We start from the raw sequence: 13,609 nt of genomic DNA, 5'->3' as shown, positions 1-13,609 counted from the left end.
GTCATGGTGCAGCTCTGGTATCTGCTTGTATATTTTTCAAATTTGGTGTTCAATTAACACTTGCTTAGAAATACTTTAAGTACTTTTTTTTGCTAAATACTTCCAAATACAGAACTAAGTAGATTAAGTACATTTGTGTGTGTGTGTGTGAATATTCAGTCTTTTTTCTTTTCCCATTAAAAAAATGTCTAAGTACAAATGTTGATCCAAAATATTGTCACCATTTACATTTCTCTACATTATTATGACATAGTTATTAGGAAAATAAGAGAGTGCTTTGGATGTTCAGTCTTTAAATCTAGTTTCAGATTCACTCATTAGGACCATTCATTGTCTGTGCTTGCACTATTTAATTCAGTTCCTGCTACCAAACCTGAAGCCCATGTTGAACTAACCTTCTTGTGTTTTTGCTTCCCTTGTCATAACCTAAAACTGCTTGCAGTTGAACCTTTATATCTTTATATCAAACCTCCATTCATTTTACAGGTAACAGAGTGGTGCAGCCAATGCTGTGTGAAGTCAATTTCAGTCCAGACTGTGCCAGAGCATGCAAATACCACCCATCTTTTGTCAACGATATATTCAGTGTTCTCTTTCTCAATGACACAGATAACAAACATGTTGTAGAGTTGTGACCTCAACACATTGTTTTTGTTTACTAAGTTTATTAAAGCCTAAAACAAAAGACATACAAAATATTGTTGTTGTTTTTTCTCTATTGATATGCATTAATGTTAATTTTATGCTTTTTGTTTCCTGGATATTTGTTTACATGATTCAATCTATGTGAAGGTTTATTTAATTTACTAGAGGGTAAGAAAAAATAAATGCACATTTTTTTTTGTCCAAGTTGTGGTTTGGCTCATTTTAATTTTTTTTTACACAATATTCTATTTCAATGTAACCAAAGTAGAATATAACCACCAAGAGTACCGTTGCTTCTCAGTCAGAACTTAAAGTTAATAAAAAGATCCAAGAAGGTTTGAGTAAGTTAAATAGTAAACAATTGTTTTTGACTTTTAAATTATTTGTGTTCACGTGTGGCTCTGCCACTTTTAGAGATCGGATGGTAGAGTGGTTAAATGCTTAGATGCCAATTTGAAAGTTAATAAGTTCAAGTCTTATTAAAAGCAGTAGGATTTTTATTTTTGTGAATTCTGGGTATGGTCTGATGATCATTTAGATTGAACCTGACATCAGCAATTGCTTTGGTTCCTGCAGGAATGGGACAACCCTCCCCCCCCCCTCCCCCTTATCCTTTCCATTTGATATTTACAAATGATTGCCCTATATATTACTTTACCTGTTCAGGCCCGCTCCACTTGCTGAATTTTGAATTTGGGAAGTTACAAATAGCAATACATAATTCCAATTTAAACATATAGTTTTATGCTAAAGTAAATGCTAGAAGCCACTAAAATTGTGTTTTTCTATTATCTATCATTCTAAACTCAATTAATAAATCAATTTAGAATCACTTTTCATGTTGTTTTTTTTTTTTAATGTGGTAAAAAAAAAGGGGGGGGGGGTGTCAAATTTTTTATCATTGAAAACATTTATAGCCTTTTTAAAATTGGAATTCTGAAATAATAAGGTTCTTGATCAGTGGCGTCAATAGGGTGGATGTCACCCGGTGCTGTCAACTCAGGGTGTCACCCCCGCCCCCCCCCCCCCCCCCCCTTTAAAAAGAATTCATATTTTTTTGTTTGTTTAATAATACACATACTTTATAATTAACTACATTAATTGATTGTTAAACAACTATAAAATGAGTGTCAATAAAATTGTGAAATTGGGTTGTTACAATTTATCTATAGTTCAATTTTGCAACAATGTAACCTTAAGTAAATTACAGTGTTTTTTCTTTTCTGGATTTCAAACTTGAAAACGTATCAATCACTTAAAATTAATTTCTTTAACAATTTAATTTTTAATAAATTTGCCAGTTGTGAAAGTGTCGACTGTTCCATTGTCGAACGGGTTTTGCCTTTGGTAAAGAAAAAGTTGGATTAGCCACCAGTTTGTCAAAAGTTTAAGGGTATGCCTACGTTTATGAAACTTGAGCCTTCTTATACATCTTCCCCGCAAAAAAATAACTAAATAAATAAAGCAAAGATAGGTAAAATAAAAGACATCTGGCAATAGAACTTAAAGAACCTGTAAAGGCTATAATTTTAGAACGAAAAAAATGATTTCCATTGTACCAAAATTTTAGGCAGAAGCATTAAATAGCTTTTCCGTTGTTTCTTAAAATGTCCTGTACTTCTCCATGGCTCCATACACTGAAGCAGCATTGTTTATATTCCTGAGCTCGACATATCATAAATTCAAGCTAACACAAGCCTACCCCTCTTTCTAGACATTTTAAGATATGAAGTAGATCTCATCAGCTTTTTTTTCTCCCTTAAAATCTTATAACTTATGAATCTGATTAGTGTGTGCTATGTCAGGTATGCTTTCAAACAAAATACAAAGGTGCTTACAGCAATTTTGACTCTTCTAAGTACATGTATATATATCTTTCACTTGGTTTTCTAAAACATTAAAAAAAAACTTGTCAACATTATAGATACACTTTCAGTTATGGGTTTTATCAACATGACATTTCCATCATCTTATGGAAGCTTTATATTCAATAAAGGCTGGTCGTTAATATGGTCACGAAATGTCAAATATCCGTGCAATATATCCTCCCTTATTTACACCAATCATAGCCAGTTGCTGAACAACTGAAGAGAACATCAAACTATTTTTTCTTGGCACAGTCTTGGCTCAGCAGCAAAAAGCTGGCTAGAAGAAGAAGAAGTAGCATTTACTCTCCACCGCTTGGATTATTCTTTCAGCCTTAGCATTCAGTGTCCGACTTTCACAAACATATAGAAGACAATGGCTATAATAGTGGCGAAAAATAGTTTTCCAGGTTTTCCACAGTTTAAACATGACAGCGGGGAAACACGACTAATCGTTCAGACATTATTTATTCACCGACATAGCCTATTATTCACCTGACAATTCGTTCACCCGACTATTTTTTCACCACAACTGGTTCACAAGACCAATCGTTCACTGACCATTGGTTCCCCGACAAATCCTTCACCGAAAAATCGTTCACGGGATAGTTACATAATAGGCCTATATATTGTTAATACTATATTCTCGTTGCGTGTTTAAGATAAGAGATACATAATTTGTATTGACCCAATCATAAAGAAATTCATTTTGACTACAATTGACCACCTCAGCGTAACTACTGTAACAATAATACTACAGAATACTACAGACTACAATACTTTCGTCGTAGGGGGCGCTGTGACAGTTTGCGTAACCAAATCACTCCACTTTTCCCCGGTCAGCAGGATGGCTGCCAGGTCGTGTGGTTTGCGCGCTGGACTGTCGTTTGAATTTATCGATGGTCCAGGGTTCAAACCCAGCCCGCTCCCATCCCCCGTCGTCCTGCGGGAGGTTTGGACTAGGAAGTAAACTATCTTCAACTCTGAAGGAACATCCGAAACATGTAAAACATTTTACAAAACAGAAGCAAGTACAAACAACATTCACACACGAAACACATACACTCGCATTCCTCATTAATCTTCGGACTCGAATACTCCCATTTGTAGAGCTATGTGTACCGCTTGGTCAATTTCTTTTTTATCTGTGTTAGTTAGCCCTTAGATCGCTACGTTTAGATTGTCATGTATGGAAATGTCATTGTTTAATATTTGATTTTCCTAGAGATTGTCGCACTTTTATACTGACAGCGGTCTGGAAACTTGATGCCTGTAACTTATCTAATGGCTTCAGTCCCATTGCAGTAGTGTAGTCGTTTTGTCATTTTGTGAATTGTATCTGTGCTATAGTCCTAGGCCTAGATCTGGAATAAACACGAAATAGAAAACAAAATGTGTAAGGAGGAGGGTAAATGGAGGCCTTTTATTCGGATGGGCAAAAAAACAAAAACGAGAGATTCAGAGAGAGAGAGAGAGAGAGAGAGAGTATGTATATAGTATGCGGGAGTCCTTTTCAAACTGTTCAATGGTGGAGCAATAAAAAACATTAAATAAAATGAAGTTTCGGTTCAAATGAATAACTGATAGAGAGATGTACACTTTACACTATAGTTTTAATTACATTTTCCATTTCACTTGTGTGATATATTATGTACACTTTACACTACAGTTTTAATTACATTTTCCATTTCACTTGTGTGATATATTATGTAGGCTACACTTTACACTACAGTTTTAATTACATTTTTGTCACTGTGTTATTTTATATGTTATGAATGTGGCTGTGGTTTTCCATGTAGGCGTGGTGGTGACATTGGGTTCTTGTTACAAATCACAGAATAATGAAATGACGCTGGGTGTAGCAGACACAATAAGTTTAATATAACACCACATAGTGAATACACCATACAATTCGACCCAGGAATGGTCAGTATTAATCCAACAGTAATATACGAATATCACAACTTAGTACTTATTCTATAACCAACTACTTTAAACATCTAACTCTACTGCCTATATCTTAAGTGACTCAATACAAGTGCTTGCTACAAGATCTCTATGTGGACTGACTGCCTTTAACTCCCTGGTTCACCTAAGGTCAAAAGTGTTCACCTTAGTGCAACATGGGTTGTGAATAAGATTCACAATATGGAATTAACATACACAATACAGAATTAGGGTTTCTACTCTATGGCACCAACTTTGAGGTGGTGACAATTTTCCATTTCACTTGTGTGATATATTATGTAGGCTACACTTTACACTACAGTTTTAATTACATTTTCCATTTCACTTGTGTGATATATTATGTACACTTTACACTACAGTTTTAATTACATTTTCCATTTCACTTGTGTGATATATTATGTACACTTTACACTACAGTTTTAATTACATTTTCCATTTCACTTGTGTGATATATTATGTACACTTTACACTACAGTTTTAATTACATTTTCCATTTCACTTGTGTGATATATTATGTACACTTTACACTACAGTTTTAACTAGCCTACATTTTCCATTTCACTTGTGTGAATTTTCTGTACACTTTACACTACAATGTTAATTAAATTTTCCACTTCACTTGTGTGATATTTTTGAATTGCTTTAGGCCTACCAACTTTTTCATCATAGCCAAACACGACTATCAGCTAGTAAATGTGACTAATAGATGTGGCTAAGTATATGCCTGTATCAGTTGATCATTGTTGAGTCTTATACTGCACTTTGCTTACACCTTGCATCTTTGGACTAAACAAAACAATAGCGGCTGCTATAGTTGTGTTGTTTTTTGAAGTGTTCTATAAACTATGCTATCCAGTGACCCGATAAAATAGCGCGGACAAAACAGCACCAATAAAATAGCTCAAAATTTCCCGACAAAATAGCGCAAGAAAAAATACCGCGGACCTGTATCTATATGGTGTGTATAAATGTACGGATTTTAGTAAGTGAAGGTCCTGTCAGCATTTTGTGTTGTGGCCTCTATCTTTTAGATGTAGGCCTATGCCTAATGTTATGCCTATTTGCAGAGAAACAGAGCACCTAAAAATTTTAAATCATTCTCCTTTTTACTATATCTAAAGTATTTCTTGCAAAATGATTTTTTTTTTTAATTCTGCGCTATATTGTCGGCGCTATTTTGTCATCGCTATTTTGTCGGGGAACCATGCTATACATATTGGAATCAAGAAGAGCCCATCTTGAGATGCTATGAGCAAAACAACATATACAAATACCAAGTCATAGAAATCTGCAACTTCTTGAACACAGCTGACGGAATCATTTAAGATGAAGTATAAGTTGCGCTTAGCACAGTGAGTATAGAGCGCAAGCGGCTAGTTTTGATGAAGACATACCTGAAGGGTGAAGGCCATTGTACTATCCACTCTCGGAAACAATCATTATCTGTTCGTCGTAAGGGGCGCTGTGACAGTTTGCGTAACCAAATCACTCCACTTTTCCCCGGTCAGCAGCTGTTCTTAGCAGGATATCAAGAGAGAGGTCGGTCCATCCTTTTATTTTATCCATCCAACTTTGCTTTGGACATCCCTTTCTTCGTGCTCCCTCCACTGTATCTTGAAGAATTACCTTTGATAAATAGTCATATCTCACAATATGACCAAACCAGCTCAGCTTTCGTCTATTCACAGTATGGGCGGGTCTTCCTTTTTGCCAGCCAGAATGTTTACTTGTAAGAGTACAAACTATTTGTCTTTTTTTCCTGGTATCTGAAACCCAACATTTTTCTGTCATCATCATCATCAAACTCCATTTGAGTGAGGGCTTGAGAGGCTCAAATCATCTCTTGCAAAAGCCCTGGACAGAAACCCTGCTGTCTTGCGTAGTGCATTCATGTCACTTGTCACCATACAGGTCGAGAATTTTTGGTTTCCCAGACCTGTCGAGACGGAGATCAGCAAGTCTGGGGCAGTCAAACAGAATATGAGGCACGGTTTCCTCTTCTTCCCCGCAGCGGGGGCACCGTGAATCGAAGCTTAGCCATAGCCGTGAGGAAAATATATGAGCCAACAGGACAGTGGCCTGTCCTGCACTTTGCTATAATAGCTTGCTCAGGCCTGGACAGCCTCCACTACGGGAAGTGCGGTCAGGGCGCCTCGTGCGCTCCCAGACTCCACGGGCTTTTTGGGACTTGTCCAAGCACTCAAACCACTTTTCCATTTGCTTTTTGAATAATAGCCAGAGCATGATGAAAACTTGCACCATGTTCAGGCAGATGATCATCTGCCCAGGTTCTATTTACTAATGCCAAGAGCACGGCCCTTCCTTTGCCCCCTACATGCTTGAGCATTTCGGGGTGATACCATCCGGCCCGGGAGCCTTTTTGAGCTGGCATTTCCATATGGCAGCATTAAAGTGGCCTTGGTGTTGATTTTAGAAAGAGTGGCAGTCAGTAATATTGGAAGATGGTCACTACCAATGTCACTTAGTACTTGATAAGTTATGACATATTTCTAGTTAGCAGAGACTAAAGAAAGATCTGGTCGTGATAGTGAACCATTGCTAGCATGCAGAAGAGTAGGAGGAGAGTGTTTGTTTTGCAAAAGAAAAAGGTTAGTAGAATTGCACAGGTCATGAACTTTTTTACCAGACTGATCAGTGTCATCATAGACACAGGAAGGTGAATGGGCATTTAGATCTCCAGCTATGATAGTGTCTACAGTTATTGTCTCTCTGACATCTAAAGCCGGTTCTTGATTTGGTGGATTTTAAACATTGATGCACTTGAAGCGTCTATTATTTTTCCAAATTTCTAGCACCAAAGTGTCTGTCCTCCCCTGACTCAAGTCTGTGGGCACTTTCTTGGCGACCAGAGCATTAGCCACCAATGTAACCAGGCCTCGGCAATCCCCACAGGAGCAGCGGAAAACAGAGTACCCGGGTATTGAGATACTTCTTTTTTCACCAATCAGGCATTCTTGTAGTATGGCAACACCCACACACTCTTTGTGGAGCAGATTTATTATTTAAAGTGTCTTTGGAATTAGTCCTCGGATGTTACATTGAAGGACTTTGACAGTTTTAGGATCAGATTTAGAAATTTGGGGATCATGTTGCTTTATCTTTCCAGCTAAATTAGCATGAGGGGCACTTACTTTCCCAGTATGAGGTGTTGGGTTAATTTTTTCTGAGACTTGTGGGGGTTTTTTTTGTTCGTTTTTGGGAAAAAGGATGTTATCAGGGTTTGTGTGTTGGGAAAAACGGTAGCTCTTTTTTTCACAACGTGGCCTGTTCTCCCTTGTTACCAACGTTGCGAGCCAATTAGTAGCACATTTTTCGATGTCAGGCCTAACGCCCTTTACCTGGCTAGCGGAGCCTGTTAGGGTCTGCTCAGACCCGGTTTCTTTGTATTTATTCTCGACATAAGTATGGGTTCCTCAAGGGGGAGGGGACTTGGGTTGCCCCATAGAGCGAGCAGTGAAAACAGTCTAGACATTAACATTGGACTATAGAACGATCAAAAGGCCGGTTAATTCAGCCACTTGTATGGCCAGGGTTTAATCAACGAAAGTGGAGTTAGGCAGGAGACCTTTTTTTTTGTAACCACGTGTTTAGAGCCCGCAGATTTTAATGACTTGACCCTTCACTCGTCTCCAGGGCGGCGGCTGATCAGTTCAGCATTAGCTTTAGACCCCGACGGACACAATCTCCACACCAGATGAGCGTGCAGGGGTTATGTCAATCAGAGCTTAGCATTTTCTCCAAACCTCACCTGCAGAGCTCTGCAACAGGAGAGCGTGAGAGCCTGCTAGGAAAGTTGGGGTTCCCGCAACGTTAGCCCTTTTCGGAAGACCCCGAGAGCAAAGGGGTGAACTTACTCCAGTTACCAGGGAACACCACGAGGTGGTCGGCGGGCACTGTCCCCCAACATTTTTTTTTGTAGCATTTACTTTCAAAGGCTTGAAATATTCTTTCAGCCACAGCATTCAGTGATAATCTTTCACAACATATTGGAGTACAGAGACCACTAGCGAAGAATACGGTTTTAATTTTACCGGGAAGCTGATGTTACTCTTCCAGATTTTCCACAGTTTGCTCATGGCAGAGGATTCCAAGCTTAAACGTTTTTTTTTTTCTCTTTTATTGATCCTTCATCTTTTGTTACGATTGACCCTAGGTATATAAATGAGTCAACTTCTATTGTTTGGCAATTCAACAGTGTGCAAGATCTCGAGCTATCAGTGGCGTCACTAGGGAAGTGAGGACGGGAAATGGAACGCACCGGATGACACCCATAAGGGGGCGACACCTTGGGCGTAGCCAAGGGTGTTGGAGTTGTGGAATTTTGCGACTGATTTTTTTGCTTTGATTTCTATACAGTACGGCCCATAAATTGTATATTATATGATAGGACTCCAATTGTAGGCCTATCTGTTCTCAAAATCATTATGTTACTTTTTAAAAAATAATGTATCGATAACTGTATGCATGCTCTATATCTTTAAAAAAAATATAGCTCTTATGTTGCTTTTTAATCGCTAAATTTGTCGGCCCTAAAAAGATGAAACCTACTAATAGCACCGTCTACGGATTTAGGCTATTGCATTTTTAGCGGCCTCCGTAAGGGGAAAAAGCCGCTATTAGGTTTGTGCAAAATGTCCGTCTGTCCGTCTGTCTGTCTGTCCGTCTGTCACATTCAGATCTCGAAAACTAGAAGAGATATGAAAAATATTATTTCATCATTAAATGTGGCTTGAAAAGTTTATGTGCAACGGCTACTTTTGGTTTTCTAAAAACAAACCGTTTAATTTATAAAATTAATTATGCAAGCGATTTTTTCATAAAAATACACCAATTCTAAAACAATTACGTAAATGTAAGGGAGGCAATGTTACAATATGCTAACAAAGATGGTCAATAATTGTGTATTTTTAGTATCACTAAGTCAAATATATTTATAAAATGTACAGGAAATGTTTACAACAAATATAAATAATAGTTAAAGATGTTTTTTCTGGTCAACTAGCTGCTAAAATTAAAAGAAAACATTTCTGTTTGTTTATAAAGGCTAATAATGCACTTTGTATGTAAATATCACGCACATTTTTTAAAATGGACTTTTTATGCAGCGATTTTTCGTGCAGTAGCGTAACGTCGCAACATGATCAGGTGCTAAACCAATTCCTTAAACTTTTTTAAAAAATCAGAATTTATTTATTTTTTGTTTAGTGCCCCCATCCGAATAAAAGAAGATTATTTTTTTGCGTATTGTCTGTTGGTCGGTCTGTCCGTCACGATTAGATTAACAAATAACACTAGAGGCTATTGTAAATCTGATTTAACCTTTACTTTTTATTTAGAAATATTGCAATAGTTTTAAGTATCTATAATACATTGTTCCTGATGTTTTTTGAAAAACAAATCAATGCCAATGAATATCCTAACTTATATTAGATTTTATTTCCATGCTTAAACGTTGCAAAAAACACATAATCTTTAATATATTGTTCCGTTTTTTTTAATGTAAATAGCATATAAATGCTAAATAAAAATATCTATATTGATTTATATTTCATTAACTATAAAGTTGTTCCGGATATTGTTTTATAAAAATAAATTATGTCAAACGATTGTTTGAAATCGCATAATTGACTAATATTACACTATATTCTTTGACACTACGTCACTATAGTTTATTTATCAATATCAATTGTTCCGAATTTTTAACTTAAAACAAATTTATGTCAAATAATTTTATTTTTTTCAAAAATATCGACAATAGGTTATTCAGGATTTTAAAATAAGAAAGTAATTTACTAGAAACGATTATTGAAAATCAATTTTTAGACTTATTTTACAGTTAATTTTCTTGCCGAAACATAATAAAAGTTGTTTAATCGGTAAAGAATGTACCGGATTTCGTTTCGAAAAAGAAATCGACCTACATTACCTTAATTTTCTTACAAATCGTCGCCAAAAATGATCCGAGTTTTATATGAGAAATCTAATAACGCGAATAAATGTTTGAAATCCCTCTTCTAATAAATAAAACAAATAATTTTCTCATTTACGAAAATTGGTTGTTCCGGATTTTTTATGAAAAATAGTTTAACTCTATTTATGTAAAATCGCACTCCTCTCTTACACTACATTTAACTTTCTAGCTAAAACGTTACAAAATCTAAAATTATCGTTAATATTATGCTCCGATTTTTATATATATATCATGGGCGTAGCCAGGGGGGGGGTTCTTGGGGCTCAAAACCCCCCCCCCCCCCGAAATGAAATCCGAAATCCCCCGCAGGGGGGACCGGAATTTAGTGACTGATTTTTAGCTTTGATTTTGTTTTTCTTAGGTGAGATTTTAATACTAAACCATCACTTGCCCCAGCACAACTAAGGCCTACCAGGGGGTTTTGAGTTTAAAACCCCCTACTGGGAGGGGTCGAGTTTTAAACCTCCTACCAGGGGGTTTGAGTTTAAAACCCCCTACAAAGGGTTTTTTACAATTAAATCCCCCTCTTCTATAAAACAAAACAAAAAAATGCAATCGACAATCCCCAAATTCCAAGAGCACAGTTAAGGAAGATTTTGATTTTAAAACCCCTCCAAAATTTACGATAAACCCCTTCTTCAATATAAAAAAAACAAATTACTCACTCAAAATTCTATGATCGTAGTCAAAAGGGTTTAGAGTTTACCCCCCCCCCCCCTTTTCAGTAGGGTTTGAAGCTAAAAATTACCTCTTCAATATAAAAAAAAGCAAATTACGCACTCAAAATGTTATGAGCGTAGTCACAGGGGTTTTAAGTTTAAACTCCCCTCCAGTGAAGATTGAAGCTAAAAAATACCTCTTCATATAAAAAAACAAGGTTACAAAAGACAGTTTGTGTGGAAACACAAACTCAAAATCGGCCCCCGAAGTAAGTTTTACATAATTCGGATAATCCTTCAGAGTTGAAGATAGTTTACTTCCTAGTCCAAACCTCCCGCAGGACGACGGGGGATGGGAGCAGGCAGGGTTTGAACCTTCGATCGTCGATAAATCCAAAGGACAGTCCAGCGCGCAAACCGCACGACCAGTGGTCCACCCAGGTAGGCTTCAATATTTTCAGAAAGAAAATCCGAATGAAATTATATCAAAGATAAGAGAGATAAGAATGGAGAAAGAAGGTTAACAGATCTTGTGTAGTGCCCCAACCGTCCCGCAGATCAAAGGTTTGTGGTCTATAGGGCAGATGATGTAAAGTTCATCTGTTTTTGTGGCCTACGGTTAACGAGGGTGTCATGTAGCCAGCACAACGACCAACCGCCTTTGCTTTTCCCCAACTAATGTCAGGTACCCATTAGAGCTGGGTAGACTCAGAAGTTGAAAATCCCAGTCTTCACCAGGATTCGAACCCGGGACCCTCGGTTCGAACTAAATAAGTTAATTGTTTTTAAAAGGCTCAATCTCATATTCGAATCCTCAAAAAAAAAAAAAAAAAAAAAAAAATTTCCGCTATATAGAAAAAATGTTCACAAAAATGATGTTTATAAGATTATTATTCGTCTTAAATTAGGTCTAACATATAATGCATACTAATTAGCTTTTTCTTATAAAAAACTGCTTGCATAATTAATTTTAAAAATTAGAATTTTCGCTTTCAGGAAAAAAAAAGTAGCCGTTGCATCAGAACTTTGAATGGTCTAAAATATTGTGAAGTCGGATTTTCAATATCTCTTCTAGTTTACGAGATCTAAACGGGACGGACGGACAGACGGACAGACATTTCGCACAAAACTAATAGCGTCTTTTCCCCTTTCGGGGGCCGCTAAAAAGCAAATTACTCATTCTAAAATCTATGAGCGTAGCGAAAGGGGTTTTGAGTTTAATCCCCCGCCAGCGGGGTTTGAAGCTAAAAAATATATCTTCAGTGTAAGAAAAAAAGCAAATTAGGCACTCAAAATGCGATGAGCGTTGCCAAAAGGGGTTTTCAGTTTAAACCCCCCTACAGAGGGGTTTGATGCTAAAAAATACCTCTTCAATATAAAAAAAGCAAATTACATACTAAAATTATTTGAGCGTAGCCAATCCAATTGGGGGTTTTGAGTTTAAACCCCTCTCCTACAGATGGCTTTCTTTTTAAATTTTAAAATCCCTCCAGATGGTTCTGAGTTTAAGATCCCCCTACAGAGCATTTTGAGGTGGAAAACCTCTATCTTCAATATTATTCTAAAGCAAACTACAGTTACTAAATTATATTATCGTAGCTAAATGGGGTTTTGAATTAAAAAAACAAACAACTCCAGAGATTTTTCAGTTTAAAACCCCCAACAGATGATTTTGACGATAAAAGTTCCCTTTTCGATATAAAATCTAAAGCAAACTACAGTCACTTAGTTCCAAGAGCGTATTCAAGAGAGGTTACACATTTCTACCAGTGGCGGGGCTCCATTGATAAAGTGCAGTGAATAGTCATCTGCCGAAATTTAAAAACACTAAATGTGGCTCAACAAAGATGGCTAAGACATATTTTAGGAGTCAGTTATAGAGATAGGGTCTCAATCAAGGAAATCTTTTGCCGAACTGGGAGTCGACCCCTTAGTAAGATTGTGAAAGAGCGTCGCATGAGGTTTGCGGGACATGTTCTCCGACAAAATGAATTAGGCATAAGAAGAGTTGCAATGACATCCTAGTACAATTTGTCGCCACACATTCATGGAGGTCCTCAGAGCAGGTGGGAAGAGGCTTCAGACAATTGTGACGAGATGTTAATTAGTTGATATTTGGGCTTGTTTGTTTAAGTCTAGGGGAAATTATATTAATTTTATCCCGCTCACATATAAGATTTTGTACAGGCACACCGCAACTAACAGTAAGAACAGACCAATATTATACGTTTATAAATAAATATAATTTAATAAATGAAAGTTTACAAAGGAAAATGATCAAATAAAATTATAATTAAGGAATGAAATGAAGGTGCTAATATCTAATATAACTGCTCATCATGGATTGCTAATTATTGAGTGAGTGGAGGAGAAGAATGTTCCTATATCTGCTACTTATTTTCTTAGCTGCTAGCCCGTGGGTCGTCTTCTGGCGGTCGTAGGACTGGCACTCAGAAGGATGAGTCATCCGGCTCTGTCTT

General features: G+C 36.9%; 1 protein-coding gene across 2 annotated transcripts in view; it reads left to right on the top strand.

Annotated features, from left to right (window-relative positions):
• LOC106075349 (tubulin--tyrosine ligase-like protein 12) overlaps positions 1–1,676 on the top strand; it is a 29,302-nt gene extending 27,626 nt beyond the window's left edge. For both annotated transcript variants that reach the window (XM_056033165.1, XM_056033166.1), the window contains one exon: positions 487–1,676. In XM_056033165.1, coding sequence (XP_055889140.1) covers positions 487–635 — 149 coding nt within the window. In that variant the 3' untranslated portion in view covers positions 636–1,676. The remainder of the gene's footprint in view (positions 1–486) is intronic.
• The last annotated feature ends 11,933 nt before the right edge of the window (positions 1,677–13,609 follow it).

Source organism: Biomphalaria glabrata, chromosome 6, assembly GCF_947242115.1.
Source record: "Biomphalaria glabrata chromosome 6, xgBioGlab47.1, whole genome shotgun sequence".
In the NCBI taxonomy this organism is placed as follows: domain Eukaryota; kingdom Metazoa; phylum Mollusca; class Gastropoda; family Planorbidae; genus Biomphalaria; species Biomphalaria glabrata.
The sequence above is the reverse complement of the archived record's forward strand: the minus strand, read 5'-3'. Positions and strand labels throughout refer to the sequence as shown.